The 25,483-nt window shown below is 47.4% G+C and overlaps 1 protein-coding gene across 3 annotated transcripts in view; it reads left to right on the top strand.

The window, feature by feature from the left end:
* Positions 1-25,483, top strand: part of NGEF (neuronal guanine nucleotide exchange factor) — a 131,058-nt gene that overhangs the window by 63,818 nt on the left and 41,757 nt on the right. For 2 of the 3 annotated variants that reach the window (XM_040231781.1, XM_040231780.1), the window contains one exon: positions 21,604-21,746. In XM_040231781.1, the coding sequence (XP_040087715.1) occupies positions 21,604-21,746 (143 nt within the window). Of the gene's footprint in view, positions 1-20,732; positions 20,911-21,603; positions 21,747-25,483 lie in introns of those variants that run through there. The other variant, XM_040231782.1, reaches the window with a different exon arrangement.

Here is a 25,483-nt window from a genome sequence, read left to right as displayed (position 1 = left end):
GGGGTTCAGTGGAACATAATTTGTAAAAATATTGAATCACTATGTTATTCATCTGAAACCGGGCTTCCCTGGTGGCTCAGATGGTAAAGAATCTGCCTGCAATGCAGGGTTCGATCCTTGGGTTGGGAAGATTCCTTGGAGAAGGGAACGACTACCCAATCCAGTAAAACTAGTATTGTCAATCAGCTAGACTTCAATTTTTAAAAAGAAGATACCAAGAAAAACTGCCACTCAAAACTTCCTGTCACACTGACAACAGCGATATGGTCAAGCACATCATCTTTCTTATGAGAATCCATGGGAGGGACTTCCCTGGTGGTCCAGTGGTTCTGACTCTAAGCTTCCACTGCAGGGGCCATGGGTTTGAGCCCTGGTTGAGGAACTAAAATCCTACATGCTGCATGGAGTAACCAAATAAAAATTAACGTTTAAAAAAATTAATTTGTGGGAGAGAGGACTACTTTTGCCCATAAACAATGTACTGGGATTTCCACTGCACCAAAGGGAATGGGGCTGGGGTAGGTTACAGAGAGAAAAGAGTGAGTGACAGGGCCCTTAGCACCCTGGAGGCACCAAGAGCCGGCAGCAGGCAGCGCCCTGGAGAGAGCGGCAGACCTCCCCCGACCTGGCTTTTCTTTCTCTAACGTGGGTAATTGGCACTGTCGGCCTCCCAAATCCTGACACCGCCAGTCATGCAACTACAAAACCTCTAAATTAAGATCTCGACTCCACGCCTGCTCTATTTTGGCCAACCTTAATTAGTATGCCAGGAGTCAGGTCTTCCCAGGTTGCAAAGTCACGTGCCAGCCAAGACAAGGCCACCCGCCTGGCCTGGGGAGCGAGCTAAGAACCTGTGTTGTGAGCCAAAGAGGCAACATGCTGGATCTGGGCTTAAGGCGGAACACCAAATCACAGGTAGTGCATTTTACCGCAAGAGTCTGCTATATGGAAAGAGGCCCAGAGGCAGTGCCTGGGAGGGTGCACAGATGGAAAACCCCGAACTGCCTGAGGTAACTCCCAGCCCCCCAACAGGGCTAAAGGGCCAGCGGCTTCGGCAGAAAGGACCCGGTGTCTTTGTCCACTTCGGAACCCCTGCCTTGGCGAATATCAGACACAAAATAGAGCGGCAACGCGGGCTGTCCTCAGAATTTTCTGGCCAAAAGCTGAAGGAATGCAGGGTACTCCACCTTCAAGACACCCAGTGACTCCACTGCCCAGGCCTCATGGCCTCCCATTGAATGTGGGCTGGACTTCGTGACTGCTTCTAACGGATAGATGTGCGTAATGGCATGTGAATTGGAATCAAGGACATAGAAGGCAGCAGGCGTTATTCTCTCCCTCTCGTGGATCGCTCGCTCTGGGGAAGCCATCTTCCACGTCATGGGGACACCAGGGAACCCAACGCAAGGCCCACGGGCAGCAGCTGGACCTCAGCCTATGAAAGAAGCCTAAAACCATGTGCTTCCTGGACTGAGGGAGTTCCCTGAGAGGATAAGTGTTGCTGTAGGCTGAAAGGTCACAGGGCCGTTTGGTACATGGCAACAGATAACTTCCCTGTTGTCTCTGACAGTAAAGAATCTGCCTGCAATGTGGGAGACCTGGGTTCGACACCAGGTTCCGAAGATCCCCTGGAGGAGCAACTGGGAATCCACTCCAGTACTTTTGCCTGGAGAATCCCATGCACAGAGGAGCCTGGTGGGCTACAGTCCACAGGGTCACAAAAGAGTCGGACACGAATGTGCTGACTCTCTCTCTCTCACATACACACACACACGATAGGTAACTATCACATTCGAAACATTCTATAAACTGGGCTAGAAAGTAAATCCTACCCATATACATGATATGCTGGGCAGAATGCTTGGCATCAGATTCGTCTGACCCCATCTGCCTTTCTCCTGTTCCCCTGCCACCCAGGGGAATGTATGTACATAAACACCTACACGCACAGTGTATCCTCACAGCCCTCAAGTAGCAAATGACACCAACGTATACAATTTCAGCTTTCTTGTGACCAAGGGGCAGTTCACGTCCCAGAGCCCCTCTGGAAGCAGCTGAGACTGAGGTTCAAGCTGAAACCCTCGAGCCTGGCATTTCATCTCCTTGCTTCTCGCCTCCCTCCCTCATATTTCCTAGGAGCTCTTCCTTAAGGGGGCTTCCCTGGAGACTCAGATGGTTAAAAATCTGCCTGCAATGCAGAAGACCCAAGTTCGATCTTGGGTCGGGAAGATCTCCCAAAGGGGAACATGGCAGCCCACTCCAGTGGGCGGGAGAATCCCAAGACAGCGGAGCCTGGCAGGCTACAGTCCGTGGGGTCACAGAGTCGGGCACGACTGAACACACGCACACACACGTGCACATTTGTCAGCTCTTCTTCCTTTGTTCTGAAGCGTGCGGTGAAATCAATCATAGGTTAGTGAGAAAGAGAATGAACCAACAGACAAGGCAAAAGTCTGGTTTTGATGGGGACCGCTTCAGGACAAACTGTCTCAGACAAGGGCAGGGGGACAGAAGCAAGGGGACTTCCTGGAAGTGACCTGAGGTCACAGCAACTGCCAGGAGTAGGAGGCTCCCCGAGCCCCTCCTTGCCCACTTGGTCCTGGGACAGCACGGGTCCAGGGACAGAGGTCTTGCCCTCTTGATCGTCCTTTCAGTAAAATTGGAATACAGCTCTCTAGCCTGACTGAAGGCAGGGGCTGGACCAAAAGACCCTGTGAGCCCCCTCTTTGCCTCCCGAGACCCTCACCTCCAGGCCTAAGACCCTGCCCCACCCTCCAGTGTGAAAGTGGAGTCAGGAATCCTGGGGAGGAGGTGGGGGGAGGAGGGATGAGGGCTGCAGAGTCAACCCCACTGCCCAAGACTCAGCACGCAGAGCCCTCACTGGTCTTCCACTCATACATATCTTAGAAATGATCTTTCCCTACAAAATGGCCCGTGTTTTTAATTTTTTGGCAGTGCTGTGTGGCTTGTGGCATCTTAGTTCCCTGACCAGGGATTGAACCCAGGCCCTCAACAGTGAGGGCATGGAGACCTAACCACTGGACTGCCAGGGAATTCCCAGGTCATGCTTTTAAAAAAAAAAAAGTATACAAACAAAACAGCTCACTGAACATAGTAATCCATTGGAAAGCCATATTATCTTAAAAATCAAAACAAGCAAAAGATACGAAAAACATCACTGAACCAGGTTGGCTTTGCCCCACGTGCAGCAAGTCAAAATGCTGAGACGCCAAGGTTTGCAGCAGGGAAAGGGTTTACAAAGGAAAAAGGCAGGCCAAGGCATGAGGGAAGCCTGGGGAGCTGGGGAGAGGAGACTGGGGGAAAGATTCAGGCATTGTCTTCCTGTGCAGGTGAAACCAAGCTACAGGCCTCTGCATGTTCAAAAATGGAGGCTCTAGGCACCATGTGAGGGGGGAGTTTTCGGCACTCTGATGTCGAAGGGTCTCCGAGTGAATACTTGCTGGTGGCTAGTCAGAAGGTCAGTGGTCCTAGCCCCTCTTTACCAGCCCAGCTGGAACTAGACGCAACTGACTCCAAGTTCCTGGAAAACAACTCAGGCAAACATCTTATCATTTAGGCTAAACCCCATTTGGAAGACATGCAAGTCTTAAAACCACCTTGATTCATAAAGGCAGGAGACGTGGATTTGACTAATGATTCCCCATGGTTTCAAAAAGATTATTCACAAAAGAAAAATACAAAGCCATCATAAACGCACACAAGAAACCAACTTCACTAGTAAAGAAAAAAAAAAGCAAAACAGAGCATGATATCATTTTTCCTGTACCACACTGGCAAATTACTTAAAATTCAAATACTGAATACTGGAAAGGGTACAGAGAGAGACTCCGGTTGAGTATAAATTGGTATAACATTTTGTGATTTCATGAAATACGTGAAAAGCAATAAAAATGCTCTTAAACTTTGACCAAGAGTCTCTCCTGAAAAAACAAATCAGAAATCGGATAAAGGTGTTTATCACTGAGCTATTCACAGTTCATTGTGTCAGATGAATGTTTCTTGAGTACCTACTAGGACCCAGGTTTTGCTCTAGGTACCAGGGGGTTGGCAGTGGACAGAAGACCACATGCTCTGCCTTCCTGGGGCTCACATTCCAGTGGGGCCACCTTACGGCCACCTCACCTAGCAAAGGCCACTTCATTCCTTCAGCTTTCATACCATGCTTAACTCAATATCCTATACCTTACATCGGATTGCATTTAAAATTGATTGTTAATACAGTTCTTTAAATCAAATGTGCTCTTTCTCTAAGTACTTTTTTCCTTTCCCCCAATTTTTTATAAAGAAAGAAATTTAACATACAGAAAAATGGAAACAAAAGTACGATGAACTCCCACATACGCTTAACCTAGATCCTCTAAACTATTAACACCCAGCATATTTGCATGCTCTTTCTCCCACTAAATCATGGGAAAGTAAATTGCAGGCATCAAACACTTCTCCCCTAAATATCCATCATAAAGCTTCTAGGAATAAGATGATTCTTCTACATATTCACGATGCCCTTCTCACACCTAAGAACATTCACAATCATTCCATAATCTATCTAATAGCCAGTCGACATTCAAATTTCTTCCAATTTTTCCCAAAATATCTTTTTTTTTCCTTGGCTTTGGGATATCAGTTTCCTGACCAAGTATTGAACCCAGGCCACCAAAGTGAAAGCACCGAGTCCTAACCGCCGGACTGCCAGGGAATTTTCCCCTAAAATCCCTTTTACAGCTGGGGTTTGTATTGTTGTTGTTCAGTTGCTCGGTCTTGTCCGATTCTTTGCAGCCCCACGGACTGCAGCACCCCATGCTTCCCTGTCCTTCACAATCCCGGAGTCTTCTCAGACTCACATCCAGTGAATCGATGATGCCATCCAACTCTCTCATCCTCTGTTGCCCCTTTTCCTCCGGCCCTCAACCTTTCCCAGAACCAGGGTCTTTTCCAAACCTGTGAATCAAGGTCTAATCAAATTTTGAGCACGGCGTTTGTCAGATACTCCCTTTAGATTCCTATAATCTCAACAATCTCCCCATTTTTCACCATGACTGATTTTGTGAAAATCCAGGCCTATCAACTGCAGAACGGCCTCCACTGTGTCTTTGTCTGACTACATCCCTGTGCAGAGTTGCAATCTGTTCCTTTACTCCCTGTATTCTCCAGCTCTGAGAGTCAGAGTTAGACACTTGGTTAGATTCATGTTAAACGTTTTCAGCAAGAATGCATCCAGGTGGTGTGTACTTCAAACGGTACCCTCCAGAGGCATTAATGTCAGCTGACCTGCTATTCCTGATGCTAAATTTGAGCATTTGGTTAATTCAGATGCTGCCAGATTGCTCCAAAGTAAAGCTATAATTTTTTCCCTTTTGCAACTAATAAGTTATCTGTATAAGTGATAGTTTGAGACCATGTACATACCCTCTTTCCTTCACTCAGTGGTTTTAACATCCATAATGATCCTTCCTGAATCAACCATTACACTGGGAATTGCAAAATGGGAATGTTCTTTTATTCTTCCTTCTTATATTAATCGATATTCTTCAATGAAGAAGTCCTCTTCTTTGTTTTTTGTTTTATTTTGTTTTTGAGTTTTACTGTGAATTCTTGGTAATTATTTGCTTTTGTGGTTTAATTGAATATATCCATTGAATCTATTAGTGTCTAATTCCCGTTGATGTTCAAACTGTCACAGATTTAGCCAGTAAAAGCCATTTAAGCTGGCTTTTATGTCCCGTTGATATATTTCTTCATGTCCTTTTGCACGTCTTCATTATCTGACACAGGAAAATCTTAATATAATTTCTACATCCCAATCCTAGAGTCAGTCATTTCTCCAAGAAGTCCAAGTTCCCAAAAGGATTTTAAAAATGCAGAATAATATTTAGAAACCAAGACCTTTGGGCTCTATGTGCTCATTACTACTGGAAAGTCATTGCTCCTACAGTGGACAGAGCTATGAAACATGTGTGCCTGTGTGTGTATACACACACACACCTGTGAGTTCACACGGACACCTTCAATTCCAGTCCGACACCCAGCCTCCCCCCACCTCCCTCCCTATTTATTCCATGTGAGGCCCTCAGTTCTCAACATCGGTGTGTTTACTATAGGATAATGCTCTATTCTATGAACACACAAAGAAGAATTTCACAGTTATTCTACCTGTACCATAACCAGTAACGAATCTCCCATATTATTCTCCTAGCACAGCTGCAACAAAGCACCACAAAGGGTGGCTCAAGAACAGCAGAACTTTGTTCTATCACAGTCTTGGAGACCACAGGTCCAAAATGAAGCAGGGCCACGCTCTCTGAAGGCTGCTGGGGAGAACCTGTCCCATGCCTCCCCACTAGGTTCTTGGGGGTGCTGGCCACCCTTGGCGCTCCTTGGCTTGCAGATGCATCTCCTGAGTCTCTGCCAGCATTTTCACACAGTGCTCTCCTATCTACGTGTCTGTGTCTCTGTGCCCAGATTTCCCTCTTCTTAAGACACCAGTTACTGGATTAGGGCTTATCAGTATGACATCATCTTAAGGCCATGACATCTGCAAAGACCCTGCTTCCAAATCAAGTCACATTCAAGGTACCAGGCATTAGGATCTCAAGGTATCTTTTCAGGGGACACAACTCAACCCAGAACACCTACCAAATAAAGTTTTAAAACGTCTTTGCTCTTTTTTATTCCTAGAATAGATCTCAGTAACAGCAAAAGACAGAACATATTTTAAAAATGGCTTGAACTTTTTTCTCTCATTATGCTATCAATTTGATAATTACTTAGGTTCATTTGTTTCAGTTCATTTTCAATACTAGGATTTGATGCTCCCCCATACTTTTAATTTTTCAAAAATGATTTGAATATGTAAAAACATCTACATGGTTATATATTCAAAACTACATAAAAAGTACACTCAGAAAGATTTTACTCTCTACCCTAACTCTGGAAATAACCATCTTTACTAGTTTCTCTCTTTTCCTTCCTGTGTTTCCTATTTGGGACAGGGGTGCAGTGGGTGTATAATTATATGGCTTCCTCTTCTTTAGTTCACAAATCACACGTGGTCTTCCATACCTTGCTTCTTTCACCTAGCTCTGGAAATCACTCCATGTCAGTTCAGAAACACCGTCCTCGTTCTCAGTTCTGCTTCATCCTTTGACTATACCATGGTGTATTCAGCCAACCTTCTTTGGATGGGTATGTAGGTTGTTTCCAATATTTTGCTGTCAAAATAATGCCATGGAGAATGACCTTGTGCACATTTTGCTTCATATTTCAGGACATGTCTTCAGGGTAATTCTGAGAAATGGAATTGCTGGGTCAAAGGGATAATGCCTGTTGTTTTAATCCAACCAGGCCCTTCTAACAAAATACCGTAGAATGGGTGGTTTGTAAGCTGCAAACATTTATTTCCCACAGTTCTCAAAGCTGGGAAAGCCAAGACCAAGACAAGGGATCTCTCTAGGGTCTCTTTTGTAAGGGCACTAATCTCATTGATGAGGACCCCACCCTCATGACCTAATCACCCTCCAAAAGCCCCGCCTCCATCACTCCGGGGGTTAGGGTTTCAGCATATGAATTTGTTGTTGCTGTTCAGTCGCCCAGTGTGTCCAGCTCTGCAACCCCTTGGACTACCGTACACCAAGCCTCCCTGTCCCTCACCATCTCCTGAAGTTTGCCTGAGTTCATGTCCATTGCATTGGTGATGCCACACAGCCATCTCATCCTCTGATGCCCTCTTCTCCTTCTGCCCTCAATCTTTCCCAGCATCAGGAACTTTTCCGTGAGTCAGCTGTTTGTGTCAGATGACCAAAATACTGGAGTTTCAGCTTTAGCATCAGTCCTTTCAAAGCATATTCAGGGTTGATTTCCCTTAAGATTGACTGGTTTGATCTCCTTGCTCTCCAAGGAGATACATCAACAGCATCTCCAAGGAGATTCTCGAGAGTCTTCTCCAGCACCACAGTTCAAAGGCATCAATTCTTCAGTGCTCTGCCTTCTTTATGATCCATCTCTTACAACCATAAATGACCACTGGGAAGACCATAACCTTGACTATATGGACCTTTGTCAGCAGAGTAATGTCTCTGCTTTTCAATGCACTGTCTAGGTTGTCACAGATTTCCTGCCAAGAAGTGAACGTCTTCTGATCTCATGGCTGCAGTCATCATCCACAGTGATTTTACAGCCCAAGAAGAGGAAATCTGTTACGACTTCCACCTTTTCCCCTCTTATTTGCGGTGAAGTAATGGGGCTGGATGCCATGATCTTAGTTTTTTTAATATTTAGTTTTAAGCCAGTTCTTTCACTCTCCTCCTTCACCCTCATTAAGAGGCTCTTTAGTTCCTTTTCGCTTTCTGCCATTAGCATGGTATCATCTGCATATCTGATGCTGTTGATGTTTCTCCCGCCTGTCTTGATTCCAGCTTCAAACTCATTCAGCCTGGCATTTCTCATGATGTGCTCAGGGCATAGGTTAAACAATCAGAGTGGCAGCAGACAGCCCCTCCTTTCTCAGTCTTGAACCAATCAGGTTGTTCCATACAGGGTTCTAACTGTTGCTTCTTAACCTGTATACAGGTTTCTCAGGAGACAGGTAAGATGGTCTGATATTCCCACCTCTTTAGTAACTTTCCACAGTTTATTATTACCCACACAGTCAAAGGCTTTGGCGTAGTCAATGAAACAGAGGTTGATATTTTTCTGGAATTTCCTAGCTTCCTCTATGATTCAGCAAATGCTGGCAATTTGATCTCTGGTTCCTCTTCCTTTTCTAAACCCGGCTTGGACATCTGGACTTTCTTGGTTCACATAATGCTGAAACCTAGCTTGCAAGATTTTAAGCATGACCTTACTAGCATGGGAGATGAATGCAATTGTCTGACAGTTAGCACATTCTTTAGTACTACCCTTCATGGGAATTGGGATGAGGATTAACCTTTTCCAGTCCTGTGGCCACTGCTGGGTCCTCCAGATTTGCTGACATATTGAATGCAACATCTTTATGGCATCATTCTTTAGGGTTTTGAATAGTTCTACGGGAATTCCTTCGCATCCACTAGTTTTATTAACAGCAGTGCTTCCTAATCCCCACTTGACTTTGCTCTCCAGAATGTCTGGCTCTGGGTGGTTGACCACATCATTGTAGTAATCCAGTTCATTTGGATCTTTTTTGTACAGTTCTTTCACGTATTTTTCCCATCTCTTCTTGATCTCTTCAGTGTCTACTAGTTTCTCTACCATTTATGTCCTTTAATGTGCCCATCTTTGGGTCAAATGCTCCCTTGATATTTCTGATTTTCCTGAAGAGATCTCTAGATTTTCCCCTTCTGTTATTTTCTTCTAGTTTTATGCACTGTTCATTGAAGAAGGCCTTCTTGTCTCTCCATGCTGTTCTTTGGAAATCCATGTTTAGTTGGCTATTCCGTGTCCTTTCTCCCTGCTTTTCGCTGCTCTTCTTTCTTCAGCTATTTGTAAGGCCTCCTTAGAAACCACGTTGCCTTCTTGCTTTTCCTTTTCTTTGGGATGGTTTTGTTCGCTGCCTCCTGTACAACATTACAAACCTCCATCCATAGTTCTTCAGGCACACTATTAACTAGATCTAATTCCCTGAATCTATTCATTACCTCCACTGCATATTCACAGGGGATTTGATTCAAGTCATTCCTGGCTGGCCTAGTCATTTCCCCCACTTTCTTTAAGCCTGTCTTTTGCTATGAGAAGCTGATGATCTGAGCCACAGTCGGCTCCAGGTCTTGTTTTTGCTGACTGTATACAGCTTCTCCATCTTCTTTGGATGGGTCTGTAGGGGGCACAAACAGTCTGGGACTTTGCTGGTGCTGCTGCTGCTGCTGCCAAGTCACTTCAGTTGTGTCTGACTCTGTGCGACCCCACAGATGGCAGCCAACCAGGCTCCTCTGTCCCTGGGATTCTTCAGGCAAGAACACTGGAGTGGGTTGCCATTTCCTTCTCCAATGCATGAAAGTGAAGTCTCTCAGTCGTGTCCGACTCTTCGAGACCCCAAGGACTGCAGCCTACCAGGCTCCTCCGTCCATAGCATTTTCCAGGCAAGAATACTGGAGGGGGGTGCCATTGCCTTCTCCTTCCCTGGTGGCTCAGCAGTTAAAAAAAAAAAATCTGCCTTCAATGCAAGAGACACAGGAGACGTGGTTTTTATTCCTGGATCAGGAAGATCCCCTGGAGTTGGGCATGGCAATCCACTCCAGTATTCTTGCCAGGAAAATCCCATGGACAGAGGAGCCTGGTGGGCTACAGTTCATGGGGTCGCACAGAGTCAGACGTGACTGAAGCAACTGAGCACGCACGCACACACTTGGTCCATTGAACTTGTGTGGTTCTGTTAGTTACGGGCTAGTTCCCTTCCATATGAGGTCAGGCTGTTTTGCTCTCCCATCAGCAATGCACAAGCGCCTGTATTATTCTCTGAAGATTTTCAGGTTGGTCATAACAGAAATTTCAGTGCACTCCATCTTTAAGACACACACAGTCAATGGAGATTAACAGCCTGTGAAGGAAACGGAGGCCTTGGGTTAGGAAGGGACACTGTGTATGCTCAGGTGCTCTCAACAGGAAGGAATTTTCCGGTTCTATTCTGTCATTTCTCTGACTCACAGTGTCAACGAGGCTTTCCTCTCTCCTGGTAAAAATCCATCACTTCTTACAGAAAACACTCAACTGATGACAGGTTAGAGTCTCCTTCTTTTTACAGAACAAATGCTAATTTCAAATGCAAGAATGCTGAGCTTAAGACCCTCCTCTGAGACTCCCTACAAAAGACCCTCATTGTTAGGAAGAAAAGAGAGACAAATAAGGACCATCTTACCCTGAGCCTAACAAAGAAACAAGCCTTGAGATCCCGCTGACTCTGTGACAAATAAAAGCTACTCCAAGGGCTGAGCAACACATTAGAAATAGCAATAATTTAGCATGCAATCTTTACTGCGTAGAAAAAATGAGACACGGGTTTAAAATTAGGAAAAGAAGCATCAACTGGTCAGCTCAGGGGAGGGGTGAAAACAAACAGGTAAAGAAACAAGAATGAAATTTCACTTCTCTGCTGGTGAGCTGCTGTTTCCCCCAGGAAATGATGGTATTTCAGCTACCAGTACACTCACTTACTTAGGGAGTAGCAAGGAGAGGAGGTTGAGGAAAGGGTTTGTGAACATTTCTCTGACGGTAATTTACTGAGAAACTGGGAAGAGACCAAAAGAACGCCTGTGCTTTCAAGCCTCCTCCACGTCACCTCCATTCGGCGATGAGGTCTTGAATGTCCAGGAGCCACAAGGTCTCTGCCGACATAGTTGGGGGGGAGGGAAGCATTAGTCAGGCTGAGGCCTGTCTCCATGCACAGTCCAAGAGGACAGAGAACTCATTCTCCAAGAAAATGATCACACCTCAAGAGCAGCCCTGGTGAAGTGCTACAGGAGATGGGATGCAGGGTGGGCTTCATGGAGGAGGTGGCGTTTAAGCCAGCGCACTTGGGATACAGCCATGCAGGAGGGCAGGGAAAGGCTTGTGATGTTAGGAGAACTGCCTTTTACTGGAGGCAGTCATTTCTTTGATGACTGCTTTAATGAGACCAGGACTTCAGTGAAAAAAATAAGGCAGCATTCTGGTTTGGAGTGTACACGTGGGTTTGTGGAGGGTAATGGGGGACTTCTGGGGGAAAAAGACTATTTATACAACCAGGCAGATCAGAATATCAGGTAAGTGCTTTAATTTTAGAGATGCCAGGAAGTAATCTACTGTAAAACTTGAATTCGTGAGTCTTTGGAAACTGAAGAGCTTTTTAAAAGATAGGTTTATGTAATGAATTGAGGTGTTTTTCCCTCAAGTAAATCTAGAGAATGTACCCTAATGAACTGTACTCAGCTCCCCTTTTCAACTTCATCAGGACTCCCTATGGTCATATGAACACTTTAAACTCATGTTCTAAGTGTATGCCCACTAAGGGACTGATGTTTTCAAGTAATTTTTCCCCCTTATTACATAAGTGACACATTTATTGCAAAAAAATTGTTTTAAACACATATGAGTTAAAAGATGAAAATTCCCTCAGAATCTGACCGATCAACTACTAGTACTATGAAATATTCTTCCAGTCCTTTTCAAACATATATATATGCTTAAGAGTCTATAAAGTCTAACTCTATAAACAAAATAAAACTGTACTACCATCCAGGTTGGGAATCTACTTTTCTAGTCAATATATTATGGGAATCTTTCCAGATTTTTCAGAAATCATTTCAGGGACTTCTCTGGTGGTCCAGTGGTTAAGAATTCACCTTGCATGCAGGGGACACAGGTTTGATCCCTGCCTGGGGAACTAAGATCCCACCTGCCAAGGAACAACTGAAGCACACCTCACTGTGGGCTGCAATGAAGATCTTGCCTGCCACAGCTAAGACACGATGCAGCCAGATAAATGAATATTTTTTTAATGAATAAATAAAAGTATGTTCTCTGCTCCAACAAAAAAAAATGTCACTTTAATGATATTTTATTTTATAGACATGTCATAATTTATTTTTAATTTTTTATTTTATATAGGAATATAGCCAATTAACAATGTTGTGATAGTATCAGGTGAACAGCGAAGGGCCTCAGCCATACATATGTATGTATCCATTCTCCCCCAAACTCCCCTCCCATCCAGGCAGCCACCTAACAATGGCCGGGGTTCCCTGTGCTCTACAGTCGGTCCTTGTTGAATATCCATTTTAAATATTGCAGTGTGTACAGAGATGTCAAAATTTAAATGGTCAATCTCCTATTATTGGACAGTTAGGCTACTCTAACTATTCCATTATGATAAATAACCCCATAATAAACATTCTTATTGCTAACTTTTCACATAGATTCTTACAGTTCATTAGGATACATTCCTAGAAGTACAATCTCTTTGCCAAAGAGCATGAACATTTGCAGATTTACGAAATGAATGCCCTCTAGAAAGGTTGCATCAACTCACACGCCCACCTCCAGAAGCAAACAAGAGTTCACAAGCCTTGGCTAACACTGGCTGATCGGTTTTTTAATTCTTTGACTTCTGTGTATCTGATATGATTTGAAATATCATGCTTTGTCTTTATTACAACATTCCTTTGTTTATTGCACACTGTGGTCACCAGTTCCCTTATTTCAGAGCCTTCAAATAGATACTCCCAATAGTAGTCAAAAACTTTGAATTCCTGGGATGAAAGGCATTTTTGTCAACATGGTGATGGGCAGTCAGGGCCTGGAAGCAGGCACCCTGTCCAGTAGGGCACCTCATCCAAGCCTGTAATAGCTCCTGTAAAGTGACCAGTCTCTACCAAAGACCTCTTGGTCTTTTTATGAGACTCTAAATCCTTGAACGTTTAGTCCTGGTGACTCAACATAGAACATTCTTTCTAGTGGATGTTAAGGGCAAGGTGGTTTGTTTCAGTAGGAAATAAGAAGTTTTTGCTCTACTTACTTCTTGCTAAAGAAAGCATTTCTCTAAAATCCAGTTATTTGCAATTTTCAAGGAACAATGTATGAACAACATCTAGTTATTAATTTTGTCAACTATTAATACATGCTTTTCCTTCAAGCCTATTTTATTTATGAATGGACATCTTTTCTGGTGTCATACCTTAAATAATTTTACTGCATTTGGTTAATAGTGAAGGCAATGCATTCTCCATTACAATAAGTGCTGCTGCTGCTGCTGCTAAGTCACTTGAGTCATGTCCGACTCTGTGCGACCCCATAGACGGCAGCCCACCAGGCTCCCCCCATCCCTGGGATTCTCCAGGCAAGAACACTGGAGTAGGTTGCCATTTCCTTCTCCAAACAATAAGTGCAGACTTCCAAATAATAATAATAATATCATTTTCTATGTGTATAGCATACTATACTTTACAAAATGGTCTAATTAATATAGGGCTAAATTAGATCTAACTATATTATTTGTAAAGTGATTTAAAATGATTAAATATCTAAATGGAAGGAAGTAGGGTATTAACGCCTTCACAGTTTGAGTTCCAACTAAGAGTGTATAAATCCTAATGGCCACAATCTAACATGTAACTGATGTGTACAGAGGCAACTCACAATCTCATTTTCTCCAAATTTCATCCTCAACATATTTTGGAAATAACCACATTTTCCCTTAGGTCCCTCTTATTTCCAAAACGCTCCTATTGGTCAAAGTATATCACATCACCCACAATCAAAATCCTCAGAACCCATGTGCTTCTGGCTCCTTGGTTAGTAATGTTCTAAACAAACCCATATTTCAGGCCCTCTCTCATTTTCCACAGTTTCAGATAAAGACAAAGCATTATAGTGTTTTACCCATGAGTTATTTTGGGGAGCCTGTTTTGAGAAATACATTTCCATCAAGGCCATACAATTGTCTGCAACTCATAATTGACTATATGGCCACTATTTGTCTCAGCCTTTAAAGGACAGTACTAGGGACACGCGAACCATCAAAGTGCTTTGGAAATTCCAACATTTCACTAGCCACATAACATCATCCAGGCCCCTCTCATGCCTGGAAGTGGAGCAAAGCTTGGTTGCCTATTTTTGATTCCAAAGATGTATTCAACAGAGCAATGTCAAATCTTCAGCAACTAAGCCCTAAGACCACAATGCCTGCTTCCCATGATCACTAAAACCTATCCAACACTCACATATCTCCCTAAACCAGACAAATATTTGCATGCATCTCTTCATCCCTCTAGATTTTTCCCTATTTAAGCAAAACTATAACAATCATCCACCCTAGCAACCATGTCAAAAAAGAACAAAAACAAAACGCTCCTCACTTCACCAAAACAGTGAATCCAGTTTTCATAGGTTTTATGATTCACCACAGCAGGTCAGTTACAGCCTCAACACTTATGCATCAAACCCCAGAAGCCTGCTAGTTCCCAAAGAGGTCAGTTAAAGAAATATCTTCATTAACCAAAGAAGGGCAAGGTGTAATACCAAGGGCATGCTAATATTAGCTACACTCAACAACTGCAGAAGAAAGACGGCAACAGAACAGCTATCAACTTCCCCACATTTTTTGATTCCCTGATTGTTTCCCGATGCCTCCTGGGTGGGCAGGATGCTGGAGATGCAGAGATAAATGACATCTTCAGAGCTGCCCCATCCCCACACCTCAGGTCACTAGGAAGAGGAACCATGAAAGTGGGTGATAACGGGGCAGAGCAAGCAGAGCAAAGGCAGAGCTGTGGTTGCTCTCAGGGGTGACCCAGCTCCCTGGGTCAGAATGGATGCCATGATATCTCATTTTTTTTTTTTACTAGTAATGAAGGTTAAAACACCTATCGTTTCCACCATTTTGGCCTTTGGAACAACTTCTTTTGAGAACTGACGGTTCAGATCTCTTGCCAATATTTGATTGAGTATTTCTGCTTGTTTTTTCCTTGCTGATTCTGGGGACCTTTGTCATATGTATAGTGAATATCTTCTCTCATTCTGGGAGAGAGAAGCCACTCCAGGCTGCACCTTAACTCCATTAGCAAGGAAGTACCGGCAAGGTACTGGGGTGGGGGAGGTCACTGAAGACAGCAGATGGGTGGAAACAGATGTGTTTGAGGAAAACTAACCTGCCAGCTGTGTATGGGGCAGACTGAGGGAGAGAAAAAGAGATGAAGAAAACTGAAGGCTGTAAGAGGAACACAGTCACCGTACTCTAGCTGGATTCAAGGTTTGCAAAGTTGGGGACAGCCCACAAGACCCTCGTCAGTTCCAAAATTCATGAGAAGGACTCAGGGCTATAACTTACAATTATGGTTTATTACAGTGTAAAGCTACAGTTTTAAATCAGACAAGGGTAGAGATGCACAGGACAGCATCCGGGAAAGTTCCGCTGGGAACTTTCAGCTGTCTTGGCCCTATGAAACTGCAGACAGAGCCAACGTCCCTGGGGAACAGTACGTGACAATACTGCTAGCCAGGAAGCTCCTCTGGGCCTGGGCACCCGGGCTTTTTACTGGGGCTCCATCAGCTAGAACTGACTGGGTACCCAGGTGGCTGACCACCATCCTCAGCCCCTCTGGAGGTTGAGCTGTTGTCACATGGCCCGAAGCCTCCACCTTATCTGACGTGGCCCCAGCCCCTGGGTAAGCAAAGACACTCTTAAGCCAATTCCAGTGGCTTAGCTAGGTCACCTCCCAGGAGCCCAAGGAAAAGGCCAGACCTCTCTTTAGGTAAGATTAATAAACAGGGATAAACTGATTGTCTTTGAAACATTTCTATAACATGTGACGATCCCACATTTACAAATGAGCCTCATGGTAAAAAGCAAGGAAAAATCTCTACCTCCACGTCACCAGTAAAATATTTCCAACTATGCAACAGAAGAATCTACTTTCAGAAGAGTTTTCTTGAGGGGAAATCTTATCTCACCGACTCGTTGGACATGAGTTTGAGCAAGCTCCGGGAGTTGGTGATGGACAGGGAAGCCTGGCATGCTGCAGTCCAAGGGGTTGCAAAGAGTCAGACACGACAGCAGCTGGACTGAACTGAATGGCTTCTCTTGGAGCTGCAGTGAGAGACACTACGTCTTGTCCTTTTCCTAACTGTCCTAACTTGGGAGGTCCACTTAGCTTCTGTGGATTGACGGCTGGCACTGCCTCTCTGGTTTAAATCTGTTGATTTTCAAGGCAACTGAAAAAGTCTTAAGAGTGACAAAAATAGTGTTTATTGATTTAAAATATATAGTTAATTAAGCGTTAGCAAGTACCTGTTTTTAGATGATTTTAAGTGTATATTTGAGGATTATCATCTCACTACAGTCACTTTCCCATTAGATTTAAGAATACAGATGCATTTTGACATTTAGTAATCTGGTAGTATATCATATGACCCTAAATTCTTGAAAAGTATTTATTTCTTCGTTTCTTTTACTTGACTGCATGAGATCTTTCCTTGCCACGCACAAGCTCTCTAGCCGTGCCATTCAGGTTTAGTTGTCCGGAGGCACGTGGGATCGCAACAAGGTCCCCAACAAGGGGTCAAACTGAGTCCCCTGCACTGGAAGGCGGATTCTCAATCACTGGACCACCAGGGAAGTCCCCCTAAAAATACTTAGAATAAGAAAACAGAAATTTGCAGTTCCTTATCCCACACAGTGCAGTCTTGACTCACTAGCACATACTTCCAAAATCGGCCACTAGCCAGCTTTGGGATCTTGGGCTTGTCATTTCAACCCTCTGGTTCTGCTGCTTCTTTTTCAAAATAAGATCTGGACCAGATCATTTCTAAGCTTCCTTCTGCTTTTAACAATTCTCCCTCAGAATAAAGTTAACATTTTATAAACATAAAATGTTATGTTTTGTAAACATGGATAAGAACTCCTGAACGCTGAGGTTGCCACATACATAAGAATCCACTTCGTTTCTAACATTTACCTTTTATAACCCAAAGTAAGAAATAATCTTTAGATAAAATATATAAAAATTTAAAAATTTTTTAAGAAACATATCATTAATTCCTTAACAAACATTTACAGAGCAACAACTATGGACTAATGGAACATAAATACTTGAAATATTTACCTGTGCTTTATTTTGTGAATGATTCAGAACAAAATGTCAGTTAGAGATTTTAATAATAGCCTGCCCAGTAAGCACCAAGTGTGATAGAAAATAGATCATGGGAAATGGAATGTAGCTTCAGGTGCTATGCCTTCAGAACTCAGTGACTTTCTAAACTGATTTTATAATTAGAAGGATATTTTTAGCTTATTTTTCAATTGGAAGGTTTTATTATACTCATCTTAATATACATAATTTCACTTGAATATTTTCTGATTTTAAAATAAAGCATCTTTCCTCCTTGGTGCAGCACTGTGTTCCCAGGTTCCGTTTAGTTTTATATCGGGTTTCAGGGGCGCTGAAACTGCGCAAAGCAGCAGGTCCCAGTGACTGCCCACCCACTGCACCTCCTGGGACCCCGAGGAAAGACACCAGGACGCCAGGGAGACCAGTGCCTGTCTCAGTGTAAGGACAGCCCCATTCACCTCGAATACAGTGCCGGGCAGTGCCGCTGGGTACACGGAGCTAAAAGCCCAGGGGCGATGCCCTAGGGAGCCTCAACCAGGAAGGGTGAGGACTTAGGGGGTGGAGTGGGCAGAGTCCTAGCAGAGGAAGTTGGCAAGGAGTGGCATACCTGGTAAAGAGCCTGTTACAGAGCCAGGAGGTGGCCTTCACCCACAGGGGTTTGGACCCCAACAGAGGTTTGTAAGTAGAGAAGTGACAAAAGCAGACCCATAGGTTAAAAGGGGGACAGAGAGAAGGCTGGACAGAAAGAGTGAAAGTGAAAGTGACTCAGTTGTGTCTGACTCGTTGCGACCCTGTGGACTATACAGTCCATGACGTTCTCCAGGGCAGAATACTGAAGTCCCTTTCCCTTCTCCGGGGCATCTTCCTAACCCAGGGATGGAACCCAGGTCTCCCTCACTGCAGGTAGATTCTTTACCAGCTGAGTCACAAGGGAAGCCTGAACAGAGGGCGGGGGGTGGGGGGGTGGGGGTTCCAAATACCAAAGAGGGGACTGCTTTGAAAGCCTTTAGGGATTCAAGGGACTCAGTGAGGCATTGACCAGGGGGGTGACATGACGTACAAGAGCACCTGAGGCTGGCTCTGGGTTCTGCCTGGTCTCCTGGTTGGCTGGGGAGGCATCCAGCAGGGGGAATGCACGCACTGGTGGAGTATTTAGCAGACATTCGGTGGAGATGGCCAGTTGACAGATCAAAGTGCAGAGCTCGAGAGAGGGCTGTCTGGAGATATTCAGAATGAATCAAGGGAGGGAGGGGCTTGGGTTGGAAAGAGAGATGACCAGATGGTTGTCCTGCAAATATCCTGAGGCCTTAAGGGCAAGAAGAGACCAGACCTGTCCGTTCTGGCCCTTCGCAGGAGAATGGGGCTACAAGGCAGCTATAGGAACCGGTCTGTGTCAGCCTAAACACCTATTGTTGAATGGAATGTGCCCGGATTGCCAGGGGCACCCGCTGTAGTCTGTGTAGGGGAGTTAGTTCCCTCCAGGCAAGAACTGACACATTTGAAAAGACCTTGATGCTGGGAAAGATTGAGGCAGGAGAAGGGGATGACAGAGGATGAGATGATTGGATGGCATCAGCGACTCAATGGACATGAGCTTGAGTAGACTCCAGGAGTTGGTGAGGGACAGGGAAGCCTGGCATGCTGCAGTCCTTGGGGCCGTAAAGAGTGGGACACGACTATGCGACTGAACTGAACTGAACTGAACTGAGGCAAGAAGGCCCCTTCCTAAAATGCTTTCTCACCTTTGCTGCGAGCTCTAGGCAGCTGGCTAAGGATGCATTAATACCAAATGGCTAACTAGTCAGTGAACCCCTCCTACCAGGAGTATTTGCATCGAAAAACAGGAAATTTGTTAATTTAAACAAATGCCCCGTGGGAGGACCGTGCAGGGGAAGGTGGGGAGATTTCCTACTCTGGTCTACAGAGTACTGACCTGCCCCCAGGTACCCTCCGGAGAGCTGGGTTGGTCTTGGCCCAGAGACGGCTGTCGGGCATCCACACTGCCCAGGGGAGCGGCGAGGGGGGAGGGCTGCGCGCAGAAAAGGATTCCGGAGATTGCAGCCATTTGTCTTGCTGGACTTGGAGTCGGGTTTTGGAGTCTTCCCTCTAGATTTCTACTTCACACCCGACCGCTCCCACTCCCCTCCACTCCAGTTTCCCGTGTTTGCTCTCTGTATCCCTAAGCGAGTTGAACTAGCTAACACAGAGGCTGTTGTTGTTTAGTTGCTAAATCGTGGCTGACTCTGCGACCCCGTGGACTGTGGCCTGCCAGATTCCTCTGTCCATGGGATTTTCCAGGCAAGAATACTGGAATGGGTTGTCATTTCCTCCTCCAGGGGATCTTCCATAGCCAGGGATCGAACCCACATCTCTTGCTTGGTGGGCAGTTTTCTTTACTACCGAGCCACCAAGGAAACCCTTCCCAAAGTCAGTGTGAGTGGGCAGGGGAATTGAACGGAGGACTGAGGACACTGCTCCGCCTCCTCTCGCTCCCCCGTGCCCATCCCGGGCCGCCAAGGCCTCGGGGTACCTGGAGGCAGCCAGACTCCTCCGTGAGAGGCCTCGGCGCTGGCCCCCTCTCCACAGTCTGGTCAGCAGCAGACACCCTCGAGGGTCCCTCTCGGGGCTGGAGCCGGGGCGGCAGAGGCGGGGGTCTCCTGGCCGGTCCCTATGTAGGACCGCAGAGGATGTGCGGCGTGGGCAAGGCGGGGGTTCGAGGGCGAACCGGGCAGAGGATCACCTCGCCCCGACCTTCCTCGCCTAGCTATCTGGCGAGGTCTGGCTAGATGTCGAGGAAGGGCCGAGAAGACCAAGACCGCAGCGCGCCGGCCCCCACTCATCCTGCCCTCCAAGTCTCCTCTGGCGGGGCAAGGCCCGCGGCCGAGGAGGGAGGCGCGGATCCGGCGGCAAGGTCCCGCCCGGGCCGCAGTCGGCGCCCTGTGGGCCCGGGTCGCGACGGGTCCAGGCTCCCCCGCCCGGCTGCCGCCCGGCCTCGCCCCCGCCGCGCGCGCCCCTCCCGCCTCCCCCGTTGCCGTGGCAACCCCGGGAGCCTCCAGGCGCGCGCCCGCCCGCCCGCCTGCTGGAGCGCTCGGCGGCGGCGGCGGCAGCTCCGGCTCGAGCCGAGCGCGCGGTGACCCGGCTCCGGAGCCCATTCGTCGCCTCCGGCCCGGCTCGGGGCCCCCAGCGCGGCTCCCGACCCGGCCCCAGAGCCGGCCTGGCTGCCGGCCCTCATGGAGCTGCTGGCCGCAGCCTTCAACGCCGCCTGCGCCGTGGACCACGACAGCTCCACCTCGGAGAGCGACGCGCGCGACTCAGCGGCGGGACACCTGCCCGGCAGGTGAGGACGAGCGGCCGTGCCGACCCCCGAGCGCCGCCGCTGCGCGTCTGTGGCCCCAACTCGCGTCTCCGGCCAGGGACGCCTACCCGAACGGCGTGTCCCCCGCACCCCTCCCCGCGGACCCCGCCGCCCCTCACTGCCCCCCGAAGCCCCCCGTCGTGCCGGCACGCCGCCTGGGGTCGGGGGTGCACCCCAGCCGGACACCCTGGCCCCCGTCCTGGCCGCCTCCCGCGCCCTCTCCCGGGCGCCCTGGGCGCACGCGTCCCGTTGGGCTCCCAGTCTCCGCGCCGCGTGGCGGTCGCTACCCGGAGGGCACAGGGGCCCGTGTGACCGCGTGCGGCGCGGGGTGCGCAGTGCGCGCAGGGCTCCTGGCCGCGGGACCCGTCGGGGCGGCCGCTCGGCGCCGCGGAGCGGGCAGGGCGCGCCAAGTTTCCGACGCCTGCCCGCGAGCTCCGAAAACATGACGGTCGGGGCGGGCTGGGGTGGGAATGAATCACCCGGTCGCGCCCTGGTGTGGTGACAAAAAGGGCCTGTGGAGCGCGGTCGGCCGGGAGGGGCGGCGGCGGCTGCAGCCGCTCGGCCTGGACATCCCGGGCAGAGTCCAGCTGGCCAGGGCCGCCCGTGCGGACGCCTCTCGCGGGCTGGCCGAGGTGGGTCGCTGCTTAAAAATAACACGCCCTGCCCCTCCTACAGCGAGTCGTCCTCCACCCCGGGAAATGGGGCCACGCCCGAGGAGTTCCCGGCCCTCGCCGACAGCCCCGCCACGCTCACCGAGGCCTTGCAGATGATCCACCCGATTCCCGCCGACTCCTGGAGAAACCTCATCGAACAAATAGGTGGGTGTCTCCGACGGCGGCGCGGCGTCCCTGGGGGGCTCTTGGTGGGCTCAGGGTTCCCTGCTCCTGGAATGCCGTTGGGTTTCACCTGGGCAGAACGCACCTGATAAGGAAGGTTGTTAACATATTTGGCGCTAATGGTTCCATGCAAAACTGCCGCGTGTTACTAGTAAGCTGTATAACTGGGCTTGTGCAAATGTGTTTCTTTCCTGCTCCCTTGGACAGGTGTACTTGCCCAGCTCTTTCCTGGGCAAGAGGGCTCTCTGCCCTCTTAATCTCTTCTGCCAGGAAGTCCAGGAGTGAAGTGCTTCTGGGCCATGCAGGAGGGAGGGCTCGGTGAGCCACCCCGGCCAGCCCAGGGGCCTGGGGTAGACCTGGAAAGGGAGAGGAGTCTGCGAGCGGGGGCGGGGCGGGGAGGGGAGGAGGCGCGGGTCTCTGCAGAGTCAGGCTGACTGGAACCATTCTGGAAGGAGAAGCAGTGACCAACTCTGCTCGGGAGGAGAGGTACAGTAGAGAGAAGGAGGGGGCTTCGGAGGCCCCACCCTCACTCCCCGGGTTAGGGAGAGAAGCCTGGTTCCACCTGCCTGTCCAGAGTGTGGCTGGAAGTCTGGGGCACAGCCTGCCTGTCCAGCTGCCGCACAACTGCAGCTGAGACTCTGTGAAAGCAGATGGTGGAGTGAGAAGGCATCCCAAGAACCTGGGCACTTGCATTTAAAAGTCAAGAACTGTTGATGACATCGAACTAGTTCTCATCGTCCTCACCAGAGGGGGCCGTGAGTAGGTAACGTGGGGAATGGGACGGCCTCGAGATCTTTCTGCTCTTCGGTGTTGTCAGAGCAGAGTTTATCATTGGAATTAAAATTTTGACTTGAAAATGTCTTTCCCTAAATTGATCATCATTGTCCCTCATGCCAAACACTCAGGCAGACACAAAGTGTCTCTGGTAGAGGGGGGCTTCCTTTGCCCTGGGATACTGGTGTTTAGGAGACTTTTCAGGCAAGCTCCCTCCTCCCCTGGCTGGGGTTTTTCTAGACTGAACCCTGGGAGGAACTGAGCCCCTGCAAAGCTGAGGGTGGAGCGCTACACAGTTAAGCCTCGCCAGACTCCAGGGATTTTGTTCCCAGCCCCCTGCATGTGGGGCTGGGTAGTGGTGGCTATTCCCTTTGTTTGCTGGGGCAAATGGAGAGGGGCTGTTCTGAGGACAGGCACCCACAAAAATCCTTTTGTCCCACCTTGATCACATTGCCCTTTATAGCGAAGAGGGCCACCACGGCCTCAGCATATGCTGGGAGCCTTGACTCCCACCCTCCAGAAAGGGATATCTCTGGCTGGGATCAACGTCAGAACTAGGAAGGAAATCGGGGTGGGGGTGGGGAGATCCGTGCCTTGAATCACAGAGAGAGGCTCCCTTCTGCAGCGTGGGCGTGCGGAGACCTCCTTCCTGGAGAGCCAGCGGCATCAGCTCAAGGCTGGGAGTTGGAAGCCCTGAACTGGGGTACTGCGCTCCTCCTGGCCCTGGGTTTCCTGCTGTGGTGAGCAGTGGAGACTGACATCCCCAGGCGTTTCTCCCACCATGGGCTGGTGTCATGGTGAATATGTTTCTGGCTTCTGGGCTGGGTCCCGGGTAGGTGCTCAACAGATGTGCTGAACACGCAGGGCTAAGGCTGCCTCCTCCTCACATCCTTCGTCCTCGACTCGAGGCCTATGCCAAGCAGATTCCTACAAGAGGCCAGCTGCTCCCACTTAGCTCAGTGAATGAAAGGGATTCTTTGCCAGGTATCAGGAGAGGACAACACGTTCCTAAAGACGCAGAGTTAAGAGAGGAGGAAAGTGGGAAGACGCTGGGCATTTATGCACCACCGTGCTGGACTGAGGCGGCTCCCACTCAGACCAGGACAGAATGATGTCAAGACTGTGCGTGGCGTGGTACACAGTTGTTGTTGTCATTGCTGGTGGCCCTGAAGATCACAGACCTCAAGGCCCTGTGATTGTGCATGTGTGTATTTGCTTGTGCACACGTGTGTATGTGTCCTGTGGTTGTCTCGGGCACCTAGCAAATGCTTGGTGCCTAGGAGGTCCTCACTAAATATTAAAATTCCCTGCCCTTTGGAAGTTTCTATCTGAAGAATTCAAAGAAGAAAAAAAAGATTCTCTTCGAAAAGTAAGATTTTGAAGGACTCCAGCAGCCTTGCTTATCCTCCTTCTTCAGGGCAGCATGGCCAGCCCGATATAGATCATTTTAATTAGGAGAGATGAGAACTGAGCCTTCTAATTCTGCTTGGATATAACACCAGGTGCAGGCTTTTACAGGTAAAGTTAATTTTGCTAAATGAATGTACAAAATTGAAAAACATGATGCATCATCAGTATATCTCAAATATGAAACTTGATCAGCTAATCTAGTTCCTCAGTTACATCTACTTTGTTTCTATTGTAATCTGAATTTTAAGGCTAATAAACACATTACCCCAAAAAATGGTTACACAGTATGTCAAGATAATCCTTTGTAATCACAGTAATGCCAAGAAAACTGGTATTTAAATTCATACGCTGAAGGCTTCAAAAAGAAGTATGAAGTTTTAAGAAAATGCTAAAATTACTTGTATTGGGAGTCTTTGGCTGAGTGTAATAGAATATCCAGCTTAAAAAAAAAAATGACATGAAAGAATGAGAATATTCTGTTTTAATGGGTCCAGGAATGAGGAAGAAAGTTCTGGAGTTGGTTCAAGTCAAACACCACCTAGCTCCTTTCCCTCCTCCATTCTTAGCATTTGGGCTTCATGTCACCAGATGGCTGCCACAGCTCCATGCCTCACATCCTCAAGCAGCCACATATAAAAACCAATAAATATATAAAAGCAACTTGTCCAGGGATCAAACCCGTGTCCTCTGTATTGGCAGGCAAATTCTTAACCACTGGACCACCAGGGAAGTTCCCTTGGTTTCTTTCAGTTCAGTTCAGTTCAGTTCAGTCGCTCAATCGTGTCCGACTCTTTGCGACCCCATGGACGGCAGCATGCCAGGCCTCCCTGTCCATCACCAACTCCTGGAGTTCACTCAAACTCATGTCCATCGAGTTGGTGATGCCATCCAGCCGTCTCATCCTCTGTTGTCCCCTTCTCCTCTTGCCCCCAGTCCCTCCCAGCATCAGAGTCTTTTCTTTTAAACCTCCATAAAAATAGTATTGAAATCACAGAAGATTAATTGATACAGTGTTGCCAACAATAGTTATATCTTATGCTCATCACTGAACCAGTTTGTGTAGTGACTTTAAACCTCTGCCATTACAGTTCACTCTGGGTTGCATTTAGCATAGATTTAGATTTTCATTCCTTTGTCAAATTAACTCCATGTTGTAATCTGCTAGATTCTAAAGTAAAATCACATCATTTTTTTTAAAGTAAAGCTATACTAATCATAAAGGATTTATGATTTAGCATTATGGAGCATAAGAAGTCAAGTAATTTAACCCACATGTAATTTATTGCGTTCCTGTTATTTATAAACTATGAATATTATTTATCCAGCCATTTTTGAGGATTTAGAAGAGGGTCTGTTTTTCCCTTCCTTTTTTCTTCAGGTTAGATGTATTTAGCAATTAAAGAAGGAATAATAGGTAGTGTTTATACTGCATTGCCTGAGAGAGTGCTTTACAAGTAGTACACTTATCCCTGTTAGAACTTTCCCAGGAAAATCATCTTCTTTTAGGGGGGCGGGCAGTTTGTGCCAGGTCTTAG

The sequence above is a fragment of the Oryx dammah genome, unplaced genomic scaffold (genome assembly GCF_014754425.2).
Source record: "Oryx dammah isolate SB20612 unplaced genomic scaffold, SCBI_Odam_1.1 HiC_scaffold_28, whole genome shotgun sequence".
Lineage (NCBI taxonomy): Eukaryota > Metazoa > Chordata > Mammalia > Artiodactyla > Bovidae > Oryx > Oryx dammah.
Note: the sequence above shows the minus strand (reverse complement) of the source record. Positions and strands in the feature narration are given on the sequence as shown.